At 27.9% G+C, this 12,542-nt stretch overlaps 1 protein-coding gene and 1 long non-coding RNA gene across 2 annotated transcripts; both read right to left on the bottom strand.

Annotated features, from left to right (window-relative positions):
- Positions 1-7,336: 7,336 nt before the first annotated feature.
- Positions 7,337-10,912, bottom strand: LOC122859913. The gene is made up of 6 exons (XM_044163596.1): positions 10,859-10,912; positions 10,697-10,762; positions 10,540-10,626; positions 10,379-10,429; positions 10,168-10,266; positions 7,337-7,587 (listed from the first exon to the last, which is right to left on the bottom strand). Exons 1-6 carry the CDS (start codon positions 10,869-10,871, stop codon positions 7,337-7,339), a joined length of 567 nt encoding a protein of 188 aa, XP_044019531.1. The 5' UTR covers positions 10,872-10,912.
- A 92-nt stretch (positions 10,913-11,004) lies between these two features.
- LOC122859614 lies at positions 11,005-11,649 on the bottom strand. The gene is made up of 3 exons (XR_006374375.1): positions 11,555-11,649; positions 11,229-11,462; positions 11,005-11,106 (listed from the first exon to the last, which is right to left on the bottom strand). It is a non-coding gene; the product is annotated as an uncharacterized LOC122859614 (long non-coding RNA).
- Between the last annotated feature and the right edge of the window lie 893 nt (positions 11,650-12,542).

Consider the following 12,542-nt stretch of genomic DNA (forward strand, 5'->3'; position numbering starts at 1 on the left):
TAAAATGTTAATTGCTGAAATAATATAAAAATAATTTAAAAAATAAAAAGGAAAAAATTTAATTGCTTACTTGGTATTTTATATGCCCTTGAATTTACTAAATATTTAATTAATGAATTTATTTATTTATTATATTGATACCAAGACGTTTTTTTTTTATCAGTTGAAGATAGAAAGCTAATTTTTAGCTTTCTCCTGACACAAGCACAAGTTGCTTTCCAAGCAGGCGTAAGTTGCTTTACAAGCAAGCGTAAGTTGCTTTCCTTAATGTAAACACAACTAAATTGCTTTACTCCGTCCGAGTAGGACAATGAGTAACTCCACGTTTCCGTGATTTTAATATTTGTTGTGTACAAGGGGCCTACTATATCAGCTAATGTCCCGTCAACATAACTTTTTCGTTGTATGGGAATACGTCAGCTGTTTTTTTTTTTCGTTATTCGTTCTCTCCAAATTCATTAATTGACACAAATTATAACCGGTCACAATAAAATAGATATAAAAAAAACTATAAAAAAAAAAATTTTGGTATTTGTAGTGTTTAAAAAAATAAATTAAGAATAATTGATGACGATATTATTCAAAAAAAAAAAAAATTAGCGTGTTGCGAGGCGGAAGTGAAACTTTTTTCAGAGTAGTTTCATGTCACGCTGAATATTAATAATAATAATAATAATAATATTAATACTGACAATAATATTTAAATATAAATATTATTAGTTAATAATAATTATTAGTATTTATATTTCGAATATTATTATGATCAAAGCCAGGAAGTTTGCCCGATTTTTGAGAGCGAGTTAATAACGATGGTAACCTAGGGAAAACATTTTAAAAAATAGAATTGAATTAGATTGTATTTTGTTTTTTCTGGAGTTAACATGGCATTGTGTGACGGCTGATCATTGTGTGTGAGATGAGTTTTTAAAAAGATATATTTTTTTTTTATTGAAATATTAAATAATTTTGATTTGGAATTTACTTAAATTAATTCTAAAATAAGTGCTAAAATAATTGCTTAAATTAATTCTAAAAAAAATGCTAAAATAATTGCTTAAATTAATTCTAAAAAAAGTGCTAGAATAATTGCTTAAATTAATACTAAAATTGTATTTTTTTGTAAGTATTATTTTCAGCATTAATTTCAGAATTATCTTAAGCAATTATTTTAGCACTTTTTTTAGAATTAATTTAAGCAATTATTCTAGCACTTTTTTTGGAATTAATTTAAGCAATTATTTTAGCATTTTTTTTAGAATTAATTTAAGCAATTATTTTAGCACTTATTTTAGAATTAATTTAAGTAATGCTTAGAGCATAAATTCCAAATCAAAATTATTTAATATTTTAATAAAAAAAAAATATATCTTTTTAAAAACTCATCACACACACAATGATCAGCTGTCACACAATGCTATGTTAACTCCAGAAAAAACAAAATACAATCTAATTCAATTCTATTCTTTAAAATGTTTTCCCTAGGTTACCATCGTTATTAACTCGCTCCCAAAAATCGGGCAAACTTCCTGGCTTTGATTATGATAAATTTTATTATTTATATCGTCACATTAATATAAGAAGCGCGTAAGCGCCATTTTTAGGAATTTTTTTTTTTCTAAAAGAAAAAGGGCGTGAGTGCGAATTTATAAATTTTCGGGCTTTGCATCCAATTTTAAGGCTTAGAGAAAAAAAAAAGTGCGTATGTTCAAGGACTTACGCCTTTTTTCCATTCTCAAAATCATTTTCAATAAAAGATGAAGATTTGTAATTATTTTTATATTTTTCTTATTGATAATAAATTATGTATAATTATCAGTAAACAATCAATAATTAATAATTAAGTCAATCCTTGGACATACGCCCTTTATTCTTTATCAAAGGTTGTTACGCCCATTTTCCCTTTTTTTTAAGTATTAAAATTAGATGAAAAACCCGAAAATTTATAAATTTGCACTTACGCCCTTTTTCCTTTGAAATTGACGTTTTTGGCACTTACGCCCTTCATTATTTAATGCGACGATATAATTCATACCATCGATATTATTACTAATATTATATTGATATTATTGTTAATCATAATATTATTGGAGTAATGGAGTTATTATTATTTATAATAATATTATTCATATATAACCATAGTATAAATGAAATATCATCGATAATAATAATATCAATATAATATTAGTAATAATATATTATAACATATTGTTATAACAATAATATTATCGTTTTCCAATAATATCAGTGATATTAATAATATAAATAATAACATTGACAATAACATTCATATATAAATATTGATAATTATTAGTATTTATATTCAAAATATTATTATTATAGATATTCTTATTAATATCAATACTATTGTGAATAATTGGTAATATTATCAAAATTATCGTTGTTATAATTATCATCATTTATATATATTTATAATAATTTTATTGTTATTATAATAATGATTCTTTAAACCCGCGAGATAACTATTGCTCAATACGTTTAAAAAATTTTTTTTTAAAATCAATTGTTTAAGTATTAAACTCAGTTAAACTGTTTAATAATATTTAAGTAAATAAACAAAATAAAAGTCGCACACGCATACACACATAGCAGCTGACGCTCCGAGTTTATACGCTATATATAGTGCATGTATAATGCTTGCCGGCTACTATCTATTGATAGTAGGTGTCATAAAAGTGTATTTTCACTAGACACTGATTCTCACTTTTAGTTTTATTATCTCTCTCTCTCTCGGTGGCAGCTGCGCTGTAGATTCCCTTTAAGCTTTGTGATTATTATTATCATGGCTGTTCCGGGTCAGACCACATGTCTGTCGGTCCCAGACTGACCAGATTTTAATTCTTTTTATTTTTTAAACAAAATACAATAAGTTGATAAGTTTTAAACATTACTCTGTTTTTTTATGGCTAGATCACGAGATTATACAATTTCAAGCAACATATGACTAACAATTTTGGTTTATATTTTTTCTAAAATACTTTGAACAACGATTTAATTTATGTACTTTTTTAATAGCTTTTTTAACAAACTCGAATATTCCCACACATAGTCAACTAATGCAAACGTCTTGGACTTTCCGGTCGTAAAATCTATATTTTTTGTTTACACATGGTATTTTTCAAGTCACCATTTGGACCACACAAGGCCCAAAGTCAAGAGTTATGTCTAATTTGAAACTAACTAATTTTTTAACTAAGTACACACCCATTTTTCGGACGATTTTCAACGAACTGAGAAATCAGTTGCTCTTCAACACTCGTTTACGTTACATCTTTAATTAATATTGATTCGCATATAACGGGATTTCTTTATACTTACAATATAAAATAGTAGTGTTTGTCCATGACAACACTTTTTAGAGTCAGCTCAATATACAATATACAATACAATTAATTATAGTAGTGTGCATAGAACAGTTCTGGCTCCCCCCCCCCCCCTCCCACTGTGACCCCCAAATATTTCTGATTTTTTTTCTAGGTTAACCGAACAAATATTCAAATAAAATGGATTTAAATAAACGGGTTTGAACACGCATTACAAACTACATCGAGAAGATTACCGAAAAATAGTTGAACGTTTACACGAGGTCCCAGATCATGATCAAATCAATTCTACAATTATTTCATTACGCAGAGATATTGCAAATTATAACAGATCATGTGCAAGTCTGTCAGGTGATCATAAAAAATGCACTCAGGCAACAGTGTGGAATACTGACAACTCATTCATTCAGATTACAAAGTTTGCAAGTACGAGGTGCAGGTGTATCTTCAACAGTTGATGTATCAAACAGGATGAAGACAAGCATTATAATTAATTTAAAACATATAAGACTTTCTTTCTGATGCTAAAGAAATGTTAATTAGTCAGATAGCTCTTGATTTACACGATAAAAATGCACTCAAAGTCAATACTGTATTAGCTTTGAACTATGAAATTGAAAAACCATCGTTTACATCGAACATTTTATAGAAGATGTTAAGGAAGCTGAATTAAAAGGATCTGGTTGGAAACTGCATGAAATTCTCCATCTTGAAATTCAAGTAAATGATTACATACCACTGCAAGGTGGTAATTCATCACTCGTTGAAATACCATCATGGATACTGAAAACTCACTCAGTTGTAAACGTAAAAAATTCAGATAATTTTCGTTTCGTATGGTCAGTTTTAGCATGTTTATACAAAGAGCCAAAAAATGGTGAGCTGTGAGTCATTATATAAAAAATCTTGATAGAATATTAGCGGAATAACTTTCCCGATAGCATGGTAAAAAATCAAAGTTTTTGAAAAACAAAATAAGTTAAAAATTAATATTTATGGTATTGATGATGATGATGATAATGATAATGACGATGATGATAATAATGATGAAAGTGATGATAAGAAAAAAAAAAAACGTAGAAAAGAAAGGGTTGTACCATATTATATAAGCGAAAATGAATCTGATAAAACGATTCATCTTTTAATGGTTAAAAGAGAAGTGGAAGCGGAAGACGATGATGATGATGACGATGATGATGTTGTTGTTGATGATTTCAATTCACAAAAAAATTTGTCACAATATCATTCTGCTTGGATCAAAAACTTGTCAAGATTAGTGAGTGCACAGATTTCTAAACATGATGGAAGGAAAATAATATGTGATCGTTGCTTATGTCATTTTCAATCTCAAAAATCTCGGGATAATCAGGAAAAATTATGTAGTGAAAAATGTAAAAGTGCAATGAGATTACCGACTGCAAAAAATAATATTTTACAATTTAAAAGTTATAAAAATCAATTCACGGTACCATTTATAATTTACGGTGATTTAGAATGTTTATTATAAAAGTGAAAAATAAAGAACGTAAAAAACATCAAATTTATAAAAAACATGTTCCAAGTAGTGCAGCATATTATTGAAAGTGTAGTTATGACAATTCACTTTCCAAGTTCAATCTTCATAGAGGTAAAAATTCAATTAAATGGTTTATTACAGAGCTCGAACGAATTGCTCATCAAGTCAATGAAATAATAGATGATATTAAACCAATGTCCCTTACGCGAAATGAAGAATTACAATTTTTGAATGCTAAAAAATGTTATATTTGTAACAAAAATTTCACGAAAAATGACGTAAGAGTGAGAGATCATTCTCATTGGACCTCAGAATACCGAGGTGCCCCCCATCAAATTTTCAATATAAATTATCAAGAATCATGTATCATTTCTGTAGTATTTCACAATCTCACGGGCTATGATGCACATTTCATCATCGAAAAACTGAAAAACCAGTTCCGAGGTAAAATTAAGATACTTCGAATCAACAAAGAAAGGTATATTTCATTCACAAAATCTGTCAAAGGTACCCGAATAAAATTCAGATTCATCGACTCATATAGATTCATGGCTAGTTCCATTGATTCATTATCAAATGATTCAGATGATAATAAAAAATCAATAACAAAAAGTCTTTGTGAAAATGATGATGAAGTCAAATTAATTACAAAGAAGGGATTATTTCCATATGATTATCTTGATAAATGGGAAAAATTTGATGATACAACACTTCCATCAAAAGATACATTTTAATCAAAATTGAATGAAGAAAATATTTCAGATAAAGCATATGCACATGCTCAAAATGTTTGGCGAAAGTTTAATATAAAAACCTTGGGAGAATATTCTGATTTATATTTACAAACTGATGTTGCCCTAACTGATTTGACTGATGTTTTTGAAAGCTTCATAGCTGATTGTTTGAATACATATAAGTTAGATCCAGCACATTATTATACGCTACCTGGACTTAGTTTTAGTGCAATGTTGAGATATACTCAGATTGAACTAGAATTGTTAACAGAACCTGAAATGATGTTGTTTGTTGAGCAAGGTATAAGAGGTGGTTTATCACAAGTCTTAAATCGATATGGAAGAGCTAATAATCGATATATGGGCAGTGAATATAATATTGAAGAAGAAGAGTCATTTTTAATGTATTTTGATTTGAACAATATATATGGAGCTGCAATGAGGGAATATCTTCCAACATGTAAATATGAATAGATTGATAACTTTGATATAACAACATTGAATTCAATTGCTGATAATTCAAAATGTGGATACATTCTTGAAGTTGATTTAGATTATCCTGCAAGTTTGCATCATCATCATAAAGATTTTCCGTTAGCACCAGTACGCGAAAAACCACCTCTAGAAACCAGTAAAACTCCAAAATTATTGGCAACTCTAGACAATAAAAAAAATTATGTTATCCATTATAGGAACTCGAAACAATATTGTTCTTTGGGGTAAATTATTGCTAAAGTTCATCGTGTTTTAAAATTTGAACAAAGTGCATGGCTTGAACCATTATTGATCTTAACACTGAGTTACGGAAACAAGCTCGTAGTACATTTGAAAAAGATCTAAGAAAATTATTCATCAATGCAATTTATGGAAAAACTTTAGTGTCTGAAAGAACTCGTAAATCAATAAAACTTGTACAAAAATATGGTGGTAAGGGTGGAGCTAGATCTTATATCTCAAAGCCCAACTTCCATAGTCACTTAATCATTGATGATCTTGTAATAATTGAAATAAAACCAACAAGTATACTGTTCGATAAACCAATTTATCTTGGATTTTTTTATATTGGAAATTTCAAAAACATATATGTATGATTCCCATTATAATTTTATAAAACCAGAATATGGAGATGAAGTTAAGTATTTATATGGTGATACTGATTCTGCTGTTTACCACATATTTAGTCATAATCCTAATGATTTAATACGTAATAATCCTGATAAATTTGATACATCTGATTATCCAGAAATTAATCAATATGGAATCCCATTTAAAAAATAAAAAAGTTATTGGTATCATGAAAGATGAGAATAACGGAAAAATAATGTGAGAATTCGTAGGTTTACGAAGTAAATTATATTCATAGAAGATGAAAAGAATTCAATAAGAAAACGTGTTCATATGAGAGCAAAGGGTGTAAAAAGATCAACTGTAAGGCAAATAACTTTTGATGATTATAAAAATGGTTTAATTAATCATGTTATTTTAAAAAAGCAACAAAATATCATAAGATGAAGTAACGACAAGAACAACTGAAAAAGATGCTTTAAGTTGAGAAGATGATAAACGTCAGCTAATTGATGGTGAAACTGACACTTTGCCTTGGGGATATATACCTGTTGAACAAATGTGTTTGAGTAAAAGTATGTATAAAAATAAATATAAATGATGTAAATAAAAGTTGTATAAATGTATATAATAAAAATAATTGTGAGAAAAGTAAATACGCATTAATTTTTTCAATAAGTTTATTGATTATCTATCCATTGATTATGACTACTGTCAAATCCAAGATATTTTACATACATTTTATTCCCTTGTCTTTTCAAAACTTTTTCAATTAAATAAATGTCAGAATGTCGAACTTTTTGTAGCTTTTCAGTATAAAAGCTTCCTTGTATTGGATTTCCTTGATAGTCTTTAAGCTTATACGTTACAGGTGATGTTTTATTAATTTTAATGATTGTGAATATTTCGTTTGTCCAATTTGGCTTATATCCTTTATCAAAGACATGCTTATATTTACTTATTCTTACATGTTGATTTAATTTGAATTTGATTTTAACATGACAATGATTTAAACTTTTACATACGGTTAGTTTTAATATTTCTATATTTTTACCAACAACTTCAACAGGTTTTATTTTACTTGTGCGATGTTTGGTATTATTATATTTTTTAATTAATTCTGGCAGCAATTTCAACCATTTATAATTTCCTTGCATGCTAAATTCAAAAAACACTTCGTTTTTTAGTGTTCTATTAAATCGTTCAAGTATTGATGCTTTTAAATGAGTAAATGTTAAATACATATGAACATTATATTTTTTTAACATTGTTTTGAATATTGGATAATAAAATTCTGTTCCTTGATCCACATGAAGATTTTTGCATATTCGACCGTTTTTAAATATTGATTCCATTGCTGCTGATACCTCTTTTCCGGTTTTATTTTTAAGTCCAACAGCCCAGCTGAATTTTGAAAAAATATCAATGACTGTTAAAATATAATTGTATCCAGAATTGACCTTTGAATGTTCAATCATTTCTACAAGATCAGCTCGCCAGGTTTCATCCTTATCATGACTGTCAACTTTACGTCGCAAAAAATTTTTTCTCGCTGGAGCATGTAACTCACGCACTACGTCTCTTTTATAATCAGTCATAGCCCCAATTTAAATACATGAAATTTTTTCCATAAAATATCGTACTCAATCCACGTATATTCAATTAAAAATTAGAGTGGGCCGAGACGTTTATATGCTTTTTTTTCAAAATTTAGAAAAAAAAAATTAAATTTTTGAATACAAAAAAATAAAACAAAATTAAAACATATCTTGGTAAAATTTCTTTTCGGCGTATTTTAGAACTAAAAAGTGAAAAATTACAATTTAATCAACATCAAGTCACATTAGAATAGGGCAAATCCCCTCTCTGTTCGATTTGTAAAATTGGGTAAAATAATTAGCGGGTGAAAAACTCGCTCTCTTGTCTTTGAGACGTCTGACTGACTGGACCTCTGTATTAACCAGTCGTCTGGAGAGGGTGAGTTTGAGGTTATCTTTCTGTATGTTGAACATGGTGGATCAACCACTATGTGTTACCTTTTGTTTAACTTTGATTTTATGATCAACTCAAGGCGGATCCTCGAGTTGATTATGATACTTTTGATACTTTTGATTATTAGATTTAGCTTCTTAATTATTAATTAATGAATATTTTGTTGGACGCGGTTCCCTTTAGATTAGGATTTTTGAGATAATTATGGATTAGTTTATTTTGTATTTGAGTTACGTTGGCTAATTGAGTTACGTTGATAATTGAGTTTGTTTAATATAATAAATATAAAGTAAATGAATTAATTGTGTTTCTTTTGTTATTATTTTTGGGGTATTTATTAATTATCATTTTCAGAATTGAATTATTATAACAGCTTTATCCGACCCTTCTACTAACACCCACACACTGAGCGACCCTGCGGCTTTCCTCTAGATTGCTTGTTTCGGTTGATTTATTCATCGTTTAATTATATTATTGTCCAGGTATGAATTTGTTCTGAGCGCGAGATTGTGTTATGCCTTTTTCCGGCCAATCTCGCGCTCAGAACAAACTACCTGGACATACCTGGACAATAATATAATCAAACGATGAATAAAACAACCGAAACAAGCAATCTAGAGGAAAGTCGCAGGGTCGCTCAGTGTGTGGGTTTTGGTAGAAGGGCCGGATAAAGCTGTTATAATAATTCAATTCTGAAAATAATAATTAATAAATACCCCAAAAATAATAACAAAGCATCAAACAAACTCAATTATCAACGTAACTCAATTAGCCAACGTAACTCAAATACAAAATAAATAATCCATAATTATCTCAAAAATCCTAATCTAAAGGGAACCGCGTCCAACAAAATATTAATTAATTAATAATTAAGAAGCTAAATCTAATAATCAAAAGTATCATAATCAACTCGAGGATCCGCCTTGAGTTGATCATAAAATCAAAGTTAAACAAAAGGTAACACATAGTGGTTGATCCACCATGTTCAACATACAGAAAGATAACCTCAAACTCACCCTCTCCAGACGACTGGTTAATACAGAGGTCCCATCAGTCAGACGTCTCAAAGACAAGAGAGCGAGTTTTTCACCCACTAATTATTTTACCCAATTTTACAAATCGAAAAGAGGGGGGATTTGCCCTATTCTAATGTGACTTGATGTTGATGATGTCGCTAGTTGAAGAGTCAAACCATTGTCTATGTGGCTTATCCTTTAAGGCAACGAGACTCGTTACAGGATATATTTATTAATAATAATTGAAACAATGACTAAAAATATAAATTTATTATGGATATCCTTAATAATAATAAAAAAAACAATGATTGAAAAATTATAAATTTAATATCAAATATTTATTCAATTTTGCATGATTTATTCGAGTATTGTATAATCATTATGACAATTATTATTATTATTATCATCATCATTAACAGAAATTATTTCTTCTATAAATACAACATCATCATCATCCTTTTTTAAACAATTTGCAATCTCCATTTGACTATTATATATATTGCCAAATTCTATGGCAGCTCTCTCCAGTTCTTCTTGTTGTTCTCTGACGATGTTTCTCTCTTGCTCCAATGCTTTTTCTTCCCCTTCTGATGGTCTGAGAGCTATATTTTTTAGATAAACAAATAAGTAAATATTATTATTTTATTTATTTATTTTTTTATTTTTTTTTTTTTTAATGAAATATATGTATATGAACAGTTTAATCATACTTACAAAAAATAATAATTGGCATTCTTCCACATGAATCAAAAATTTTATAGTATCCTGAAAACATAAGATTTAACATTATTAAATCAAGTAATTAATATAAATAAAATAATTATGTGTGTGTATATATGTATATATATATATATATATATATATATATATATTACCATCCAGAGTCACATCATACTGCAACTCATCAAGTGCCACTGGTGAATCGTCTTCTTCTGGAAAACTGGAGCCATTATTCCAGTTATCTGTAATACAATGAATAAAAATTATATTTTATAAAAACCAAATAAAAAATTATGAACATTCGAATTATACCTGGCAAAATAGTGGAGATTGGAGTTCTATTATTTCCTATACATTTTGTATGATTATTGAAACCACCTGTGGATAAAAATTTATGCAGTTTATTATTATTATTAAAGACATGTTTAATGATTTAGAAAAAATCTTTTAATTTAAATATAAAAAAGTACTTACAATAATTATTCATCAGTTGATGAATACATTAAACTATATATTGATGAAAGATTATATTCAATCTGAGGAACGATATTTATTAAAACAAATATGATGATTAAATATAATTATGCATAAAAATCGAATATTACCATTTTTAAATTATCCTCTCGCATGTGTAAATCATATGAAACTCCAGAACGCTCATCCTCTCGATACTCTCCCTCAATAACAATCAGTGGTGCAATTTGTGTGGAAAGTCGATCGAACTAAAAATCAAGAAAAGTAATAAATTAACAAATTGAAAATACATTAATAAATAAATTAAACACATAGAATGATAAATTTATAAATACTAATAAATAATTTAAAATGTTGATATATCACTTACCTCATTGTTATAAAATTCGTGAATCATCTTGTCTAAGTTTTTTCTGCAGCTCCTGGTTCACAGTTTTCAGCAAGTCCCAAACTGATTTGATATTTTCCCAGTTATACTTGGCTTATATATCCCAAAATAAGGGCTTAGGTGTTGATCATTAGGATGATGATGAAAATGGGAAGTTTGTTTTTCATCGAAAGCATTTTTCAAAAGCTGTGCCTAGTCATAAAATGACTTATAATTCTGAAAATTAGATATGTAAAACTGTTTACTATACAAGTTTTGGTGTCGTAAACAAGAGTTAAAACGTTTGCAATGATCTATTCTCATTATACCTGGAGGAGATGCTTTTTGGAATTATGTGTCACTAACCAACATAGAAAATATATATTTCCTATGTTGTCATGTAATGTTTCATGTAAAATTGTGCATCTACACACACACATACAGTCACATTCCCATGCTAAGATGATGCTTTGAGAATCTCTCGTCCTAAACAAATAAAAAGTTTTTCTTTTACATACTATAATATCTTTACAATACTTTTATTTTCCGGCAAATAAACAATGTTAAAATTTTCTCAATATTTTTATCTCGTTATGCTTCAAGAATTGAAGGTCAAATTCACAAGATGAAACTTGTTTAGGATTACTCACCACTGCCGCACATAAAAACTGTCAAGTAAACAAATGATGAAATTTTCCAAAAGCTTTTACTTTTTTTTAAAATTCTATCACCGTGAATAATCAAGACAATGTAAAATGATAAAAGTTGTAAATAATATTGACTATTATTCACAAAAATACATCTTGAAGGGAAGCAAAAATGTTTTCCGATAAATATTTTTAAGACAAAAATTCTATGAAAAATGTGACACACCTTTTGAAAATGAAATAATTTCACTCCCATCGTACGTATATAAGGACTCTCAAAACAATTAAATATATCAGTATCTTCTGAACCTCTCAGCCGGAGTTTATATTTTTTTTTATTTTCTGCTACTTAATACAGTATTTTTATACTTTAAAATTATAGCTGAATCAATGATAATATTCGCAAATATGCCAATGAAAAGTAATAAAGAGCAGCGGGTTACACGTCAAAAAAAATTTTCCAAAAAAAACTCGACAAAAAAAATCACGACAAAAAAAATCATGACAAAAAAAATAAGAAAAATGAAAATCACGTCATAATAATTTTTTTTTTTTTTAAATAATAAATTTAATATTTCATATAAATTATTTTTTTTATATATATAGCCGTTAGATTTTTCACTCAGCTGGTAGATAATTAACTTGATGTAGATATTGATTGTTTGGCTAT

The sequence above is a fragment of the Aphidius gifuensis genome, linkage group LG6 (genome assembly GCF_014905175.1).
Source record: "Aphidius gifuensis isolate YNYX2018 linkage group LG6, ASM1490517v1, whole genome shotgun sequence".
NCBI lineage: Eukaryota > Metazoa > Arthropoda > Insecta > Hymenoptera > Braconidae > Aphidius > Aphidius gifuensis.

Excerpts from the sequence above, each read along its gene's own strand:
- LOC122859913 (XM_044163596.1), bottom strand. Across the intron at positions 10,430-10,539 it reads GTATGATGTGACTCTGGATG|GATACTATAAAATTTTTGAT; the intron begins GTAATATATATA and ends TTATGTTTTCAG. Across the intron at positions 10,267-10,378 it reads AATGCCAATTATTATTTTTT|CTCTCAGACCATCAGAAGGG; the intron begins GTAAGTATGATT and ends TAAAAAATATAG.